We start from the raw sequence: 19856 nt of genomic DNA on the forward strand, positions 1-19856 counted from the left end.
AGATATACCTATCACTACAGATTCATGGTTAAGAATTGCTGCCATTAGAAGGCTGTAAGATCCCTTCCTTCATCTGAATCTAAATCTTATATTTCATATTCCCTAAAGAATAAATGTCCTCAAAGATAGGAAGTCCTTGCAAAGAAACAAATTCATACAGACTCTGTTATAGATGGCTGAGGTCAATATGTTACTGCACTCTGCAGACCACATCTTTTCCTTGGGTCAGCTGCCTTAGAAACCTTCTGATTGACAAAAATGTCCAGAACAAGCTGTCATTGGTAGGGAAAGTTCCTCATTGGGAGCGCCTATGTTTATGAAATAATAGGTGAGTTTTTAAAAAATTCCCAAGGACAAGTTCTCCTTGGTATATAAAATTCAACCACTGGACACCCCATCAAGTTCTCTTCTCTCCTATAATCATTCACCAAACAGTTCTCTCCTCCACCACCCATCCAACTATATGGCCAATGTTTTATTTTTTTAGGTGGGGGGAGGTGATAGGATTTAGATTCAGATAAAGGAAAAAGCTTTAATAATCATCAAATTCATTTTGCAGAGAAAGAAACTGAGACAGAGAAAATAATTACTTAACATTATATTGTTCATAAGAAGCACAGACAGGAGCCAAGCCTCAATCCCCTAAGTCTAAATCTATTGCATCACAATTTTGAGTCCCCTCCTTCTTTAATTCTCTGCTCTTCCCCTCACCCTTTATTAAAAATCAATTTTAAAACGGAGGCATATAAGCACCAGAAGAGACAAAAAGATTTGCAAAAATCTCATTCCTTGGATGTCACTAAAGCATTTGGAAAACTTTCAAAGAATCACAAAATATCAGACATAGAAGGGTCTTTAAAGATTAGCTAGTCCTATCCTCCTCATTTTTTTCTATGGCTGAAGAAAATGAGGCTGAGAGAATGAAAAGTAATTTGTTGAATCAAGAAACAGAGATGCTGCTTGAACCCAACACTTCTGCCTAGCAGTCCAGGGCTCCTTCCACTATACCAAGCTATTTTAAATTGTGGACTCTTACTTTGACACACCAGCATAGGTAGATAGACAGGCAAGTACATCAGATGTCACTGTTTGGCAGCTGATAAAAGTCACTGGTGTTATAATACTAAGTACAGGGTCACTATGATTAGTCTGCAAGGGACCAGAATGCCTCTCCCTGCCCCTCAATAGTGGGTTATACATAGGTAGCACCATCTGGAGCTAGAGGTAAGTCTTGCCTTTTTTTTTTTTTTTTTTTTGCCACAGTTTCTTCCAAATCAGGGATCTTCTCTACAAAGATTATTTATGGATATAAGTTTAGGAAGCTATAAATGTTATACAACACAGTAATAAAATCAGGAAAGAGAGAGAGATGATAAATTTGAAAACAGCAGGAATCTCTAAGGCTGAACAGAAGAGAGGTTTGAAATATTTTGCTAGTTTCAAAAAAGCAATTGATTATTATTAGTTATGTAAAAAGGAGTATTTGCCCATTTGAAAAGGGTTATTTAAAATAAGTATGTAAATTTTAAGGAGTTCTATTGATTTAAAAGACATGCTAGATTAGGGAGTTAAGTAATTTTTGTACAAATCTGTTAGAGTGAAAATTTCATAGTGCTTGATTTCTGTAACTGAAGTGGTCTATACTTATTGAGAAGCCTAAAAATAAATTTTAAGGAATTTTTAAATAAAGATGATAGCAACATCATTTGGAATAGGTTAGTTTCTGTTGTTATACATACAATTTTAGAGACAGAATTGAATTTATAACGGGCAGTAAGCAAGTATAGACTGTGAAAGTAAGTTTCCAAACTCTAAAATCTCTCACTAATATGCTGGATAAATGACTTTCAATCTGTGTTAAAATTAGTTTTTTAAAACCATCAATAATTCCTAATTGCATAGACAAGTGCCATTACCAAAATGTGTGGGCCAGTATGACATTCTAAAAGTGAATGTGAAGGAAAATAGAAACCTCTTCCTGGAATCTATCTATTTATTGTACCTTTAAACAATTTATCCTTTTGTTATTTGAAATGACAGCTGAACAATTTGATCTCACAAGAAGGGAATTTAAATTCTATTTTAAAGCCTGCAATGGAATGAGCAGAGCTTAAAAAGACAAAGACTTCACTTTAAAATGAAATCTTTCTGAGTTTTAATTATGTGTTCTATAAACTTCTGCTAACGTATCTTTCTCCATCCTTCAATCCCCTTTACTACTTCCTAAACCCCCTCCAATAATTTAAAGACTTAATGTAGTTCCTATCCAAAATGTATTCTACAGGGTATATAATTTTTACATGGAAATTATGGTTTATGTGTCTTTTCAAAGGTTCTTTTCCATTATAGTCGTTATCTTGATTATTAAGTAGCTTTTTTGTCTCTTCATACAAAAGTTAATTTAAGGCTTGGACTCCAATCATATGGTATATCTTAAATCTGTCCTGAATTTTTTTTGATTAGACAAAAACTACAATAATCCTTTCTTCTCATAATCAACAAATAAGTGATTTTCATACATTTCAAGCTTTGTTTAAATAATAAAAGGCATTCACTCAATTTAGTTCATTAACTGAAGTGAAGTTAGCTATATTATAAAAAATTCTGATTTCTCTCCTCTGGATAGAATTGTGGTGGATCATAGGTGTAGAAACTGGTATATTTTGTCAGAAATGGTTCTTTTTCTTTTTTTGGAAGGTTAGGAGTGAATCATTGAAAACATATCAGCAATGGAAAAAAACTCACAAAAACATTTATTTCCCAAAATAAAACATTTTTTCCAAGTTTCTGAATCTAGAGAAAGGAAGCCTGGGTTTAAGTCCTAACTCTATCTGTATGATTAGGGACATACTCTAGCTCTGCTTCTATAAGACTCATAACTTTTAACATTCTGCTCCTAAAATACCCATAATATCTTTAAATTTCAGTGTCCTGATCTCTAAGATTTGGTCTGATTTCTGGATCTGAAACTTGCTAATTGTATGATCTTGGCAAATCACTTAACATTTCTTACACCCCATACGTAAAACTGAAATAATAATATTTATGGCAACTCACAGGTTATTGTGAGAAAATGCTTCATATATCTTAAGGGACTATATAAATATGATTATGTTTCATATATATATATATATATATATATATATATATATATATATATATATATATATATATATATATATATATATAAATACAAAACATTCTGACTGAAAATAACTCTTTTGACAACCAGTAAGCAGCCTCACCTGAGTAATTATCACCTCCTGTCAAGCCTAAACTATCCAGAGTAATAGAGGGGAACAGTGACATATATCATCCAAAAATACTAGGGGGAGAAATGTAAGGTCTAGTTTCTCTTCTTAGATGCAGTAAAAGAAACATACTGGGACACTTTCACATATGCAATCCCATATTTACCCACTCTGGACCCACCCAGTTGGACAAAGCTGTCTGCCAGTTAGTCAGGTGGTGGAACAGGCTGTGAATTGTACAAAGTGGAAAATCCACTTGCCAATATCTGAAAGCTGATGACAGTTATGTTGCAGCAGTACACACCGTTCTATGGCATTGTGTCGATGTGTGTGTATTCTGGAGGAAGGGATAAGAAGTGAAGGACATAAGAATTCTGTTCCCTCTTAAAAAAAAAAAAAAAAAAAAAAGAAGTCTTTTTTTATGCTTCCCCAGGTTTACTAAGACCTTAATATATGAATGAAATGATTTATTGTGAAAGCTTTTAAATGGACAAGGTGGTAAAATACCTGCCACTTTGAATTTTAAAGATCATGGGGAAAAAGAAAAAACTAAAAGAATATAACCATAATTGAAAAAGATATGAAAGGATTTTAACCATACAGTTCAGTGGGGAGACAGCAGTGCTAGACCTGGATTCAGGAAGGTGTGAGTTCAAATCCAGTAGCAGATACAAGCTATGTTACTGTGGTTTTATAATTATTTTTCTCAGATTCCTCATCTGTAAAGAGGGAATAATAATATTCCTACTTCCCAGGGTTATTATGAGGATAAAAGTCTTTACAAAACTTAAAAGGCTATATAAAATACTGTTTTCATTATTACTATTCATGTTTTTGATCATTAAGTCCTTTTAACTAATCAAATGATCCAAATGAACAACAAGCACAGGATGAAATTATAAATTAATAACACAGTGTAACATTCTAGAACCAACTTCTTGAACAAATTTTTCAGATAAAATAAAACTTGGAAATAGATGGTACAATTCCTTCATTGTTCAGAGGAAGGAACAGAGGCCCCTATAGGGAATAACTTTATATTGTCATAGAGTAACTTTATGATAAAGCTAGAAGTAAAACTTGGGCGTCTTCTGACTCCTACTCCAATGCTTTTTTTTATCTGACTTTGTTGGATTTTAAAATATTTATCTTGTCATGCTTATTGAAAAATAAAATCTAAATATAAAGTTAAAAAGTTATTTGGTTATTTTTCTTTTTTTTAAAGTCATGGGAAGCTTGGAAAAGGGGAAGAGACAGGAATGAAAATGAAAAGAAAAAAATTTTATTTAAAAAAGCCTTTAAATAAATATTTTAACTGCCTTAATTCTTCATGTCTCCTTTCTCATTTTGAAGGGACAGTATTCTTAAAGAGAGAGCTGAGTCATCAAGACCAACATCAATCTCCTCCCCAGAACTCATCAAGCTTTGTTCTGACTCCTTCCAGACTCCAGATTTTTCAAGCTCACCACCGATAACTCCAGGAACCTCACTACCAGGATCAAATAATAACTGCAATAACTCACCTTCCAATCCCTCCAAATACCAGCCCACAATGTTTAACTACGAGCGTCCAAAACACTTTATCCAACCACAGAACACATGCAGCTCCAGGCTACAGCCTCCAGGGCCAGAGACTTCAACCTTCTCTACCAGCCAAACCAAACAATCTTCCATCCTTATCCACCCCCGGCAATGCACAGAGCAAAGATATTCTGCTTCTTCTACTGTGAGCTCTCAGATCACAGTATCCTCATCAGCTTTCCCAGCTTCTGGTCAGCAGCTTTCTGGCTCTTCCCCGGGACACAGGGTGACATCTACCTATAACCAGTCCCCTGCCAGCTTCCTCAGTTCTGTATTACCATCACAGCCTGACTACAGCAGCAGTAAAACCCCTACAGCTGTGGAATCCAAGTAAGTGTCCATTTAAAAGATAATAAAGCCAGAATTGCTTGTTTGAATTGACTTTAAGCTTATAGAAATTCTGCAACACACTTGTAAACAACATTATGTTACAATCCCTGACAGCTTTCAGAATCTACAACTATCCTAGAGTACACAAGACCAAAGTGTTGGCAGGAACTTCAAGAGGTTCATCCTCTTTCCTACAAACAGTAATTTTTCTTGTTATGATCCATCCTCTTGGGAAAGAATTCCTGTGACACCCACACTCATTTATGTATAACCTAAGGCCCTCTGTAATTTCAGCTTATTTCCTCTTCTTATGGGCTCAGTGCACATAAAGAACAGCTGTTCTTCATCCTCCAGAGAGGATTTCTTCAACCACATTTAAAAGCTATTAAGTCTTTTCTCAATCTTTTTTTTTTCCTACCTAATGTCTTTCCCTCCAAAACCCAAAATATAGCATTAAAAAAATCTGGAATTCTGATAGTGTAAATGAGTTTTCCTACCATCATGTGGAGAGGATTATATGGACATTGGTTTATGGTATTAAAACTTCTTGTCACTAATTTAAGCTTCATTTCCTTTAAATTGACTGGCCTGGTGTAAATTCAATAAAGATTTTCCTCTGATCTGCACTAAATGCACTATTTCCACAGGCCTTAAAGCTATATCTGGGAGAACCTGATACACAGAAGAACATTGCACTTGTGCCTTTTTTTAAAACATGACCCTCATGCTTAGGGTTTATGCAGACTTTAAGACTATCAGCTTTCCTAAACCTTGGCCAGCCCATCAGTGAGTTGATCAGAGGCGCCTTGAGAATTTTTTTGTAGACATTTTGTACAATCTAGTCCAATATAAAAAGCAGTTATTAAGGTCTGGTAGACAAGATACCTCACATGACACTGAACATTCAAAGATAAATATGAGACATACCCTGCTTTCAAGAAGCACAGATGAGAAAATTACATATAAACATAAAGTTGTGATAAGAAGAGTTCCAGGCAGAAAAAAAAAGAACTAAAGACAAATAATTTTCATTTGGAGGAAGTTAAAAGGAGATATCAAGAATGATTTCTTGGAAGGGGTAGATCCTTGTATGAGAGAGAGAGAGAGAGAGAGAGAGAGAGAGAGAGAGAGAGAGAGAGAGAGAGAGAGAGAGAGAGAGAGAGAGAGAGAGAGAGAGACAGAGACAGAGAGACAGAGAGAGACAGAGACAGAGAGACAGAGACAGAGAGAGACAGAGACAGAGAGAGACAGAGAGAGAGAGAGAAAGAGCGAGAGAGAGAGAGAGAGAGAGAGAGAGAGAGAGAGAGAGAGAGAGAGAGAGAGAGAGAGAGAGAGAGAGAGAGAGAGAGAGAGAGAGAGAAACACTGGATTTATAGGCCATCAAATCTAACACCCTCATTTCACAGATAAGGAAATGAGTGAGGTCCAAATAAATGTCTTCCACAGGCAAAGATTGGGTAAGGAGGGGAAGTCAATTCTGGGAATAAGGGCTAGTGAGAACAAAGGTAAAGAGGTAAGTATGGCAGAATAAGAACAGAGAATAAGTATGAAGGGATAAGTATATGAAAATATAAATACAAGATAAGGCTGAAAATAAAGGTTGTAGTTGGATTGTAAGGGGTTGTTGAATGTCAGGATCACAGACTTCACTGGATTCACCAGAAAATGGAGTGATGTAAATCTAGTAGAGTATTTTACATAGCTTACTCAGGGATTATCAAGAAGATAGACTGAGGGGATTGGTTTGGACAATATTTAGAAATGCACCCCAATAGCCAAGACAAGAAATGATGAAAACCTGAACTGGGAGATTAACAACAGTAGAAAAGGGGAGAAAAGAGTTGAAAGGCATTGAAGTTAGAATCAATAATCTTTAACAACTAATTGGATATGGGAGGTGAAGAATTGAGAAGAATCAATCAACAAGCATCTAGTAAGGATCTATTATGTACCAAGAACTGTGTTAGATAGGTACTTTATTCTGTTGATGAATTCAATAGATCCATAAGATTGTGGAAAAATAAATACTAAGTAATTCCCTAAGTGATTAGGGAAAGAAGGAGAAACACTAGTAGCTGGTGGTTTAAGAGTGGGAATGAAAAAAAACTTTATGTAGAAGGTGACACCTAAGCTCAGCTTTGTAGAAAACAAGGGATTCTAAAAGGTAAAGGTGAGGATAGAGTACAGTCCAGGCTTAAGGGACATTGTATATAAGAGATCCCAAAGTTATAAACAGGGATTGGGTAGAAAGATGGTGGTGCAATCAACAGAAATAGAGAAGTTAAGAGGGAAAGAAAGTTTTGAGGGAAAAAGTTTTGTGGAAAAGAGGAGTAGCTTAGTTTTGAATATGTTGAATTTGAGATGCTCATGGAGCATCCAAGTGGACACACCTAGAAGCAGTCAGTAATATAGAATGAAAAAATTGGGGTTGAGGGATATAATTTGGGAAATAATATGTATAAAGGTGATCACTGAAGTAATGTTAGTAGCAAGAGAAAGAACAGAAAAACAGAAAGAAAGAGACAGATTCTAGAGGACCTGATAAATTTAAGGGTTGGGAATGAGAGGCCAGGTAAGGAGACAGAAACGGCACAGTCAAAGCAGAAGTATGAGAGCTGTGAGAAGTCCAAGAAGAAAATAATTTACAGCTTCATATACCCCTAAAAAGTCATACAAGATGATAGGAACCGGAAAATGCATTTGCTTTTAGGAATAAGAAAGTGACCTTGGAAAGATTAATTTGTTTAATTTGTTTATAGACAGTGGTAGATCCCTAAAAACTCCTCTCTTTTCCCTCCATCTTTCCAGAGGCCAAGTTTCCTCCTATATGCAATTTTCCATAAGTAATGGTAATTAGTTCTGGCAACTCAGGTAACTGACATTAAAAATCAGCTTATAAATAAAAACATTTAGAATAAGTTTAAACTGAAACCTAGAGAGGCAGAAAATTGATTAGTGTCCTATGGCAACATTAGGAGCAAATCATCAAGTAAAAGGAGTTCATTCTATTCTCATTGATATAAGGACAAGAGAGATCACATATTGATTGGCAAGAGCACTAGCTGTGGAATTGAAAGACCAGGATTCAAATCCTGCCTTTGAAAAGGATTATTTCTGTGACTGTGGATAAGTCCTGAGCTTTGGGGTCCTCAATTATAAAATGAGAAGTAGTATTAAATGGCCTCTGATCCAAAGAATAATTGAACCTCCCTCATTTTACAGGCTTGCCCAAATTCACACCAGTGAAATAGGATATGATCTAAGATACTCTGATTCCAAATTTCATGCTTTCTCTGTTGCACATGAAAACGTAAAATTCTCCATAATGCTAATAATGAAAACATGAAGAGAGTGCAATCATAATGTTGTTTTAGTCGAGTACAATTCAATGTAATCCCAAGGGATTTTCTTGATAAAATACTGGAATAATTTGGTATTTCCTTTTCCTATGATGATAATGTTTAGCCCTAATATGACACTATAAGGATCCATTTTCCAAATGGAGAAACAAGGTTAATACAATTAGTAATTGTTTGAGGCAAAATTTGAATTCAGGTCTTCATGACTCTGAGTCCAGGACTCCATCTCCTTCATCATCTCACTGCCTGAAGTTTTGTATATATGTGCGAGATATAGTTTTAATAAATCCATAGGACCAACTGCTTTTCAGGGATGTTGAAGAAATGATTCCTGTCCCAATATAAGTTAGACCTATAATTCACATAGTTCTTTCAAATCCTGAGATTATATAAATCTGAATCTCTAGTTATGACATGAATGTTGTAAAATTCTCCACATATTCTCTCATAAAAAGATTAAAAAGCTTAGAGGTATTCCAAAATGCCTGGAATCATTGATTGACATGCACTCAATATTTTTTTTAAAGTGACTTGACTGAATTATCTTTAATTTATGGATAATGTTGATATAAACTGAAGTTTTAAATATATAAGGCAAGAACTATATATTATACTTCTTTGTATGAGACTTAGCAGAGAGCCATCTACACACAAAACAGGAAAACAGGTACTCATTAATTATTTTTGAACATACAAATGAATTTAAAGATAGAAACTGTCCAATTTTTAATTCAATATATCAATACATACTATAAAATACATCTATATAAATTATACAACGTAATAGTTTACATACAATATGCATCTAAATATTCAGTCATTAATTTAGGCATCTATCTTTCCTTTCAGAATAATCATCAGTGATACCCTAAGAGATTTCATCTAAAACAATGAATGCATTAACTTGATTCATGGCCTTAGGTCTTTCTCTTCTCTGGGTCTCAATTTTTTCTTCAATAAAGTGAGAAAATTGAAAAATAAATAATGAAGATCAAGATAACAGATTAAAAGTTGGGAGGGGTCTTCAAGGCAAACTAATCTAATTTTCTTTTACAAGTCAAAGAACTAAGATTCAGTGATTACATAATTTTCCCAAAATAATAAAGCAAGAAAGGTGGGATTTGAACCTAAGTTCTCTAATTTTATATCCAGTCTTCATTGCATTGTATTGTACTGTCTCTGAGCTTATAATGCAAAGAACTGGACCAAGCTTTCTGTTTTCACCCTGACCCCTATGTGGTGTGGAAAGAGAATAAAAGGTAAATTATTCTCTTTCACTTCTCTTTACACATTCCTATTCTGTTCCCTCCTTTTTCACTATTCTCTTTTGTGTCAGCCTATAATTTTGGTAGTTGGCATTATAGTTGCAGATCTACAGAAGCATTTCCTACTGTAGAAATTATTGTTTAAAGGGCTTTCATACCATACTTAGAGTTATCTAGACAAACAATATAATAAGAATATAAAAATATAAGCTGAAGACACCATTGAGTGCAATTGCACATTCAACACAAGCACTGAACAAAGCTTATTGATACTGATGATGTCTAGAGGGAACCAAAATGATGAGGTTTAGATTTGGTGTACCCAAATGAAAGCAGGTTCAGGGTACAGGGAGTAAAATGGAGCTCCCCTGCAACCCCTTTGGATTCGGCGCAAGGGTAGGGAGTTAAATGAAGCCTAGTGGCGGTGCAAGCAGTTCTCTCTAAAAAAATTTACCGACCTGAAAACCTAGATTGATAAAAGAGGTTTATTATGGGGATTGGAAGTAAGGTTCAAGTCTAGTTAGTAAAAAATGTTAGATAAAGAGAGGAGGGCACTGGAAACATTATTCCAGTGGGTAGAGTCCCTTGGGGTGCCAAGCATGGTAGCTAGCATGTTTGGAACCTCTGCAAAGAGGATTTTAGTTTGGTTCTTTTTATAATGAGAGATTTAGCTAAAGGGGCCCGAGGTTAGAGTCCCAAGTTGGCTCAGATCCAATGGGGCCTATGAGAGCCCAAGTTGGCTCAGGTCTGTTGGGGGCTGGGACAAGCCCAGATTTCTTATTGAAATTCAAAGGGATGCATTTGACCCGGATTTGTGAATCAAAGGTCCTAGCATCCTAGCCAATTGATAATGCATCAGCTAGGAGGGGTTGGGAATCAGAAAGGAATAAATCAATCTGAAAGGATTAGTTTCTTAAAGTGACCACAACCAGCTTCATTATCTGTCCAAAATTACAGAAGATAAAACCTAAGAGAGCTTAAGATTTTGTTGCAAAATGGCAAATTCAACCACCAATCAAACTGAAGATATAGAACCATATAAACACTGGCATACTAACTTTGGTCCAAATCAGCCAAATCACTTTGAAATTTACTAAAGAATCAAAGCCAACAGGTAAACAAAACAAGGTGCCAAGTGGTCATGTTAAAACCAACATCTGACTTCCTGTGATCAATTAAATTTGAAAAAAAAAAATACTTCCTGATAGTTTCACACACACACACACACACACACACACACACACATACACACAAAAACACATATTAACACATGTAAATTACATATAGCATATGTATAATTATGTATAGCTAATACATATATATTAATATTAATACATATAAAGGAATTAATACAATTACTAAATCATGTAGTCTCTTTCACCTTCCATTTCTCATTCTCTGAATATAAAAATAGTCTTACATTGTATAGTTGTAGCATTTTGGTGAGGGAAATGAAGGGACCTTTACCATTGTTCTACTAGAACCAGACTTAGAATGAGGATATTTCATAAAGCAATCTCATTAGACTCAGAAAGAAAAAGAAATCTCCAATCTAAAAAGAAATTAGAAGAGAAAATGAGTAACTGTGAATATTCCCTTCTATTTAAAATACCATAATTGCTGATTTTTGTCATTTCTGATTACAATTAATCTGTGCATAATTTCAGCATAGTTTCTTTAGTCTGCCTTATACAAATTCAGATCCCTGCATTGTCATTCTCTATTCCTTAATTACAACACTAAATAAATGCACTTGTACTTGGGCTTTTTTTTTTTTAAACAAAACTAGATTTTAAAAGCTTCTGTGAGCATCAATTTAAATTCCAGGATCCAAAAGCAAACTTCTTCAACAAATCCATCCCTTGTATCCCACTACACCTACAGATGTCTTGAGATTCTCTTCCCCCTCCTCATTTCCACAGTTTGGAACTTCTAAATTACATTCATAGGTTAGCTGATTACCTCTTAAACATTAACCTTAGTTTATGTGCTCTCCCATCACTTTTCTCAATTTCCTCAAGACACAGTTCTCTAAATTTGATTAGCTCTTATTATCTGATATAGCTTCCTCTGCTTCTACCCACTACTACCTCCAAAATGAACAGACTGAATTCCATATATATTAAAGTATACATACCAGACAGCCTTTGATAGATAGGTAACAATAACACAATTAAGTTAACTCCATTACTGTAGTGTATGCTCATACTGGGAGATGCATCCAGACACTTAGACATTCACTTTCAGAAAGTCAAAATGATAAGATTGGAATCTTCCAGAGACCATTTTTAGATAGACTAGCACAACAAAAAGATCTTCAAGTAAGAAAATATAATCACCTCCCTTAGGACTCATTTTTGACTCTCATCCTTTTTATAGAAAAGTGCTTCCTAATGTCAACTAAATTATTCCTGCAACTTAAATTCATTTCCTTTTACCCTGATTGCTCAAGGAAAAAAATGTAACTCATTAATAATAGTTAACATTTATGTGGTGCTTGAAAGTTTGCAAAGCCCTTTACAAATGTTATCTCATTTGATCCTCACTATAACACTGAGAGTTGGTGCTATTATTATCCTCATTTTACAGATTAGGAATCTGAGGAAGGCAAGTTAAATGACTTTTGCTGAGGATCACACAACTAGTAAGTGTCTGAGGCCAAATATGAAGTCAGGTGTTCCTGATTCCAGGTTCAGTACTCTGTCCATCTGTCACTCAGTTGCCTAGCCATTCTTCATTTAAAACTGATTCACAACTCCTTTTGTGATAACCAATATTTTTTAGTGATAGTAGTAAGTAGTTAAAAAAAAAAAAAAAAAGCAGCAAGGTATAATAGATAGAAAGCCAGTCTCAGTCAGGAAGATTAGGGTCAAATCTTTTCTCTGACATATACTGGCTGTGTGAGGCTAAGTAAATCACTTAATCTTTCAAGGTCCCCAGGTCATTTAAGACTTGCTATGTGGCAGAGCAATGGCTGATCAACATTAATCCCTGATAATTCCTTAAACCAAAAAAACACAGACCTGAAACAAAAGTAGCAGCAATAGTATTAGAAGCACTAGCCGTCATCCTCCACCATCAAAGGCCCCTTCAATCTTCTACCATGATAGGGAATCAGTTATGGGACCTATCAAGCTCTAAAGATTTTGAGAATGAGCTCTGACACATATACTCTGTAGCTGTCATCAGTATTTCTTTAATGTTTTAGAGTTTGTAAATCATTTTTAAATGTTGTCATTGCTGTGATCCTACAACTCTGTAAGGTAGGTACTACAAGTAGTATTAACACCATTTTAAAAATAGGAAAACTGAAGTTCAGCATATTTAAGTACTTTGCCCAGTCCTATAACTAGTTAATATGATGAGATTCAAATCTAAGTTTTGCTGAATTCAAATTATCTAAAGGCTAGTCTAGCTAATTTGGAGAGATTTATGTCCAGAAAGAAAGCCATAAAATGAAGACTTTTTTTATTACTATAGTAACTCATAAAACCCTAAGTAGTGGAGGAGTTGTGATCTTCATGTTTCAAGAACCTTTTTGAAATTCTGAAGAATTAGGAGGAGTCAGGTTGTTGGTTATAAATATAAGTTTATTTCATTATATCAGAGAATTATAAAAAACTGAATTAATTCCAGCTTGAAGACACTGAATTGTAGTACCCCCTCAAAGACCTTTTCTTCTCTCTTTCCTTCTCTTTGCCAGTTACCAGCAGCCATCAGTCAACCAACCTGTAAATGCTAAACCAGCCCAAAGTGCACATCCTAAGCTGATACCAAAAACTCCTGATCATGAAATACAAGGATCCAAAGAAGCTCTGATTCAAGATTTAGAAAGAAAGCTTCGGTGCAAGGACAACCTTCTTCACAATGGAAACCAAGTGTGTGAAATGTCTAATTTTTTTAATATGCAGGGTTCAATTATGAATTTAGTTCTGATTACATCAATTCTTGTTAAGCTCAGTAAAGGATAGGATTATGATAATTCGAAGTAAGCATCTGATACTATTTCATAATTCCTTTAATTGAAACCTTTGATTTTTAGCAGTTATTAAGCATGGAACTAATATAGCATTGATCTGAATAGCACAATGAAACTTCCTTGCTTTGAATATTGCCCTATTATTGCTAGATTATAGTGCTATACTAAATTCCCAATAGCCTACCATTGTTAATACCATATACCTAGCTTCCATGAATTCTGTCAAATAATATCAGAGCTATAATAAAGACTCATTGCTCCTGAGGAAAAATGAAATGAAGCGAATGATAGTGTATCAGTAGCAGCCCACAGGAGCACCTAGCCTCAGAGATAATTGCAGTCCATTCCTTTCATCTCTGTGGGGAGTCAGGAGAAAAGAAAGTAGATAGATCCTAGAATGGTGGCCCAGTGGTTGTTGCATCACCAAGTAACATGACTTCAAGGTAAGTGCAGAAATAGTGATCACTGTGAAAAGGAAATACATATCCCTTTCCAGAGAGGAAGTATTCTATTTGAAGCAATTAGAAAAGCCAAGTACCCATTGGATTTTCAAAACATTAAACTCTGGATATAAGGGTATGAAAATAGGCATTAGTTCGTTCTTTCTCCATTCAATAAACATTTATTAAATGCTGTACTATGTGCTAGGCACTGTGTTAATTTTTAGAGATACAAAAAGATGCAAAACATAGTCCCTATCTACAACCTTACAATCTAATCAGAGGACAACATGCAAAAAAAAAAACAAAAAAACAAAAAACAAACCAAAAAAAAAAATATATATATATATATATATACATATATATAAAGCAAGCTATGTGCAGGATAAATAGGAAATAAAAGAGAGAAAACACTAGAATTAATAGGGGTTGAGAAAGGCTTCTTGTAGAAGATGTATGTTCAGTTCCCAGTATAGTGCATGGTAGATAAGAGGTTCCATATAGATTGAGTGATTTCAAGGAAGGAAAGTAGAAGAAGACAGAGGGAAGGGATGTTACATTCTATCAACTTTCAGTATTCAGTCAATCAACAAGCATTTATTAAGTGCTTACTGCATGCCAGATATTGTGCTAATCGATAAAAAGATGTACCCCCAAAGAGCCTTATTTAAGGGTGACTGTACCAGGTTTTTCTCCAATGTTAGGCTGGGAAGCCTAACTCATTATTATTCATTATTATGAATAAAACTATGGAGACTTAGCACCATAAAACAAGACAGAAAAAGGAGTTACTGGTGTGGAATCACAGAGTTACAACCAGAAAAGAATTCAAAGGTTATATAATCCATTTCCCTCATTTTGCAGATGAGAAAAATGAGTTCCAGAGAAGCTAAATAATGTGCTGAGGATCCTGCAAGTAATAAGAACAGAGGCAAGATTCTAACCTGGGTTCACTGATACCAGAGCCTATTGCCTCCTTATTTATGCCAGAGATAATCAAGAGGCCTCTCTGAGAAGTAACTGGTAGTTTAGGGTATGCAATTTCAGATGGAGTGGTATGGCCTTCATTCATCAATTCACACCTTGATTCAAGTTACCACCATGTCTGGTCTCTTTGCAGCGGCTAACATATGAGGAAAAGATGGCTCGAAGGCTGCTGGGACCACAGAATGCTGCTGCAGTGTTTCAAGCACAAAATGATAGTGAATCACAGAACTCTGCACAGGTATATCTTCATTATCTTTCTCCATTTGGCATCCATTTCTATTGTGATTTTTAAATAGGAATGGATTTGCACATTTTTGAACATTTTTTACTCTCATTAGTTCACTGTCTTGTTTTAGGTCCAAACTTTTTATTCCATTGATACAGGAAGCTCCAAGTTTAAAAATTCTTTATACTAATGCAGAATAGCAATTTTTTTAGCAATGTCTTTAAAATTGAAGGAAAAGAAACATTGGGGAACATATCTGCAATGAACATAGTCTAATATATCAAAATCTATAAGAAATGACTATAAAACTAAGACTATGGAGCCAACAGTCAATGAATATGAAAAGGAAATTTGACAAAGAAATACAAGCTTAATAATCACATGAAAAAAATAATGAAATTTTCATATAATCTAGAATTGAATATCAAAACAATTTTAAGATTCTCACAAGCATGGCAAAAGTAGCAAAAATGATTTAAGATTCAGTGTTAGCAGGACTATGGAGAAACAAGCATCCTAGTTGAATATTAATGTGAGAAAAAGACTAATATAAACATTTTAGAACACATTAAGAGCTGCAAGATTTTCATCCTAGTGATTTCCTTGCTAAAGATTTCCCCAAAAGACATTAAGAAGCAAGAAGGGCCTAGCTGTACAAAAATACTTCTAGCTGCTCTATTCATAAAAACAAAAAAAAATCCTAGAAACAATCTGCATATCTAATAGTTAAAGAATAGTTGAATACAGGAGCAAAGAAGGCAAAATTTTTGGCAAGTCTAAAAGAGGAATACAAGCAAAAACATTTTCTCCTCTCGATAGGTAATTTGTTTAGTTCTGCCCTTGTTAAAGGCCAATGGCTAAGATTCTGTCTCTTATTTTATATATGTATTTGATTGTTTTTCTTAACAGTAATTAAACTTAATATTTTTTACTTAAATAGGAATCCATTAGGTTTCTTTTATTTGTCTTCCACAATTCCACTCATAGTTTGATGGAACATGTTAAAGTTTAGTGCCATAAGCTAAGGAGAGAAGTATTTTCCAGGATGACATGTACTTTGCTACTATTTTTTAACGTGACTGCCAAGTTAAGTGACTTCATATCTATTTCTGTTTTATTAAAGGGCACTATGTACCTTGGCCTTATTTTAAATATATCCAGTGCTCACCTCTTTCATAAAGAAACCGACAGCTGCAAAATAAAAAGAGAAACAGTCTAGAAACTCTCCCACTTGCCTATGAGAACCCAGTATTTGATTTGTTGTCACTGATCTCTGTGATTTCTCATGAAAAGGGCAAAAAGGGACTTAGAGGCAATCTGAAAGCTTATTCACATTGATTATAAATTAAACTTATAATTTACTTTGACTGAGGAAATGCTGTTAAAATGCAGTACTTCCACCTAGAAAGGAAACACACGATTAGATTCTAAATTATTGATTTACTGCTTTTCCAGAATAGCATTATGATACTTTCTCACTTTTATTTTCAAACAGCACAACTCAGAAAATGCAAGACTGCAGGTGCCTACACCACAGATAAGGTAAAATCTAATATAAAGTAATTTTTTCCACTCCTTGGCCTATTATTTTGTTTGACTGGCTCATCTAAATTAGAGAATATAACTAAATATTCAAACCTACTATAAGTAAACTACTATGATTTTTAGAATAGGATTTAGACCTAGCAGAAACAATAGCAATTATCTAGTCTAGGGATTTTTTAACTTGGGCTCCATGAACTTGTCTTTTAATTCTTATTTTTAAAACTGTAATTCAATATAATGAGTTTCCTTTGTAATTGTATATAGTTTAATGCATTTAATAGTTATTATAGTGAATATATTTGCAATATTAACATAATGAATATATTATAATGAATAGCATTATTCATTATTATTTCATTTAAAGTAATTGTAAATAATATAAAATACTTGGAAGTCTACCTGCCAAGACGAACCCAGGAAATAGAACACTGAATAGAACACTTTTCATAGAAATAAAGTCAAATCTAAACAATTGGAAAAATATTAATTGGTCATGGAAAGGCCATTGCTCATGGAAAAGCTAATGTATTAAAATGACAATTCTACCTAAATTAATATGCTTATTCAGTGCCATACTACCAGAAATGGTACATACTACCAGTGCAAAACTACCAGAAATTATTTTATAGAGCTAGAAAAAATAACAAAATTTATTTGGGAGAAAAAAAGATCAAGAATATCAAAGGTGGGGGCAGCTAGGTGGGGCACAGTGGATAGAGCACCAGTCCTGAATTCAGGAGGGCCCGAGTTCAAATCTGGTCTCAGACATTTAACACTTCCTAGCTGTGTGACCCTGGGCAAGTCACTTAACCCCAGCCTCAGGGGGGGAAAAAAAAAAAAAAGAATATCAAAGGAACTCATTAAAAAAAAAAAAAAATGTGAAGGTGGCTTAGACATACCGGATCTGAAACTATATTACAAAGTGGTAATCATCATCACAACAATTTGGTACTGGCTAACAAACCTGTGGAGCAATTGAATAGATTAGGTATACAATACATAGTAGGAAATAGCTAAAGTGATCTTGTGTTTAATAAATGCAAAGATCCAGACTTTTGGGACAGGAGCTCATATGACAAAAATTGCTGGGAAAACTAGAAAGCAATTTGACACAAACTAGGTATAGACAAACACTTGATATCATATACCAAGATAAGGTCAAAATGAGTACATGAAGAGTGATACCATCAGCAAATTAAGAGAACATGAAATAGAATGCCTGTCAGTTCCATGGGTAAGGGAAAAAATTACTGCCAAACAAGAGATAGTCAGCATTACAGAATATGAGATGGATAATTTTTATTACATTAAATATAAAAGTATATGCACAAACAAAAATCAATGCAATCAAGATTAGAAAGCAAAAAATGGGGTGGGAAGAATTTTACAGCAAGTTTCTGATGAAAGCCTTATCTCTCAAATATATGGAAAACTGAGTCAAATTTATAACACAAATCATCCTTCAATTAATAAATGGTCAAAAAATATGAAGAGGCAGGTTTCAGATGAAGATATCAAAGCTATCTGTAATCTAATCACATGTAAAAACAATTTTTAATATTTGTTTTTTGTAATTTTGAATTTCAAATTATCTTATACCTCTCCTCATTAAGCCAAGCAATTTGATAAAGTTTATACAAAACATACGAAACATATTTCTACGTTGTCATGTTGTAAAAGAAAAACACAGGAAAAATATCCATGAAAAATAAGGAAATTAGAAAACCAACATGCTTCAATATGCATTCAGATTCTATGAAAGTAGATAGCATTTTTCACCATAGGACTTTCAGAACTGTCTTGGATCATTGTAATACAATGTTCTTCTGGTTCTGCTCACTTAACTGTGCATTAGTCCACATAAACCTTTCTAGGTTTGTCTGAAAATATCCTGCTTATTTCTTATAACATAATATTCCATCATAATCATATATCACAGCTTGTTCAGCCAGTCCTCAATTGACATTTATCCTCTCAATTTCTAATTCTTTGCTACAAAAAGAGCTGTTATAAATATTTTAAGGTAGCTAGGTATTGCAGTGGACAGAACACTGGTTCATCTTCATGAGTTTAAATCTGGCCTCACATTAGAGTTGGAAAGATCCAACCTCTCTATTTTACAGAGGGGGAAAGTGAGGCACAAAGAAATTAAGTGATTTACCCAGAATCTGAGACAATATTTGAAACCAGATCTTCCTGCCTCTGAGTTCAGTGCTCTATTCATTCCTCTGACCTGTTATTAGGGTTCCACATTTGTTAGATAAATTGGAATTTGTGTAAAGGAAAATAGTGATTTTGATGCATAATTATTATTAAAATGTGTTTCATAGGAGTAGATCATCTTCAAGAGGAGATACAAATGATCAGGAATCAATCCTGGAGAAATTCTACCCTCCACGTTTTGTTCAAGTACCAGAGAACTTATCTATGGAAGAAGGAAGATTCTGCAGAATAGACTTTAAAGTAATAAATGCTAAAAAAAAAACAAAAACCCAACTTGAAGGGAGTTAACAATAAGATACATAGTTGTTCACCTCAATGTGGCTTATTGGATGCTCAGAATTTTTTAACTCAAATTCTTAATTTATCTTCTTAACAATCTGTCCTCCCATTGACCTATAATATTTTTTGGCTCAATATAGCTCTGATCTCATTAACAGGAACTCCCTCCAAATAATGTAGATTATTTGACAGCCTAGTAATATTCCTGCATGCTATGGGGATTTTTTTCTTTTTGTGGAAATTGTTTTTCTGGAAAAATGAGACACATGTATTGGTATACTAAAAGACGATTGCAAAAACATCTTTAATCTATTGGGACAAAGCATATATTCCACCTGAATTATAGCTCAAAAGTTTTCCTTTTAGAAAGTTATTCTTAGAGAGAGTAGTA

The 19856-nt window shown here is 34.2% G+C and overlaps 1 protein-coding gene across 5 annotated transcripts in view; it reads left to right on the plus strand.

Moving 5' to 3' along the window:
- Positions 1-19856, plus strand: part of MYOT (myotilin) — a 77088-nt gene that overhangs the window by 50532 nt on the left and 6700 nt on the right. For 3 of the 5 annotated variants that reach the window (XM_074291412.1, XM_074291410.1, XM_074291411.1), the window contains 5 exons: positions 4605-5162; positions 13490-13664; positions 15326-15430; positions 16914-16960; positions 19294-19426. In XM_074291412.1, the coding sequence (XP_074147513.1) occupies positions 4605-5162; positions 13490-13664; positions 15326-15430; positions 16914-16960; positions 19294-19426 (1018 nt within the window). Of the gene's footprint in view, positions 1-1065; positions 1225-4604; positions 5190-13443; positions 13665-15325; positions 15431-16913; positions 16961-19293; positions 19427-19856 lie in introns of those variants that run through there. The other 2 variants (XM_074291414.1, XM_074291415.1) reach the window with 2 other exon arrangements.

The sequence above is a fragment of the Sminthopsis crassicaudata genome, chromosome 2 (assembly GCF_048593235.1).
Source record: "Sminthopsis crassicaudata isolate SCR6 chromosome 2, ASM4859323v1, whole genome shotgun sequence".
Lineage (NCBI taxonomy): Eukaryota > Metazoa > Chordata > Mammalia > Dasyuromorphia > Dasyuridae > Sminthopsis > Sminthopsis crassicaudata.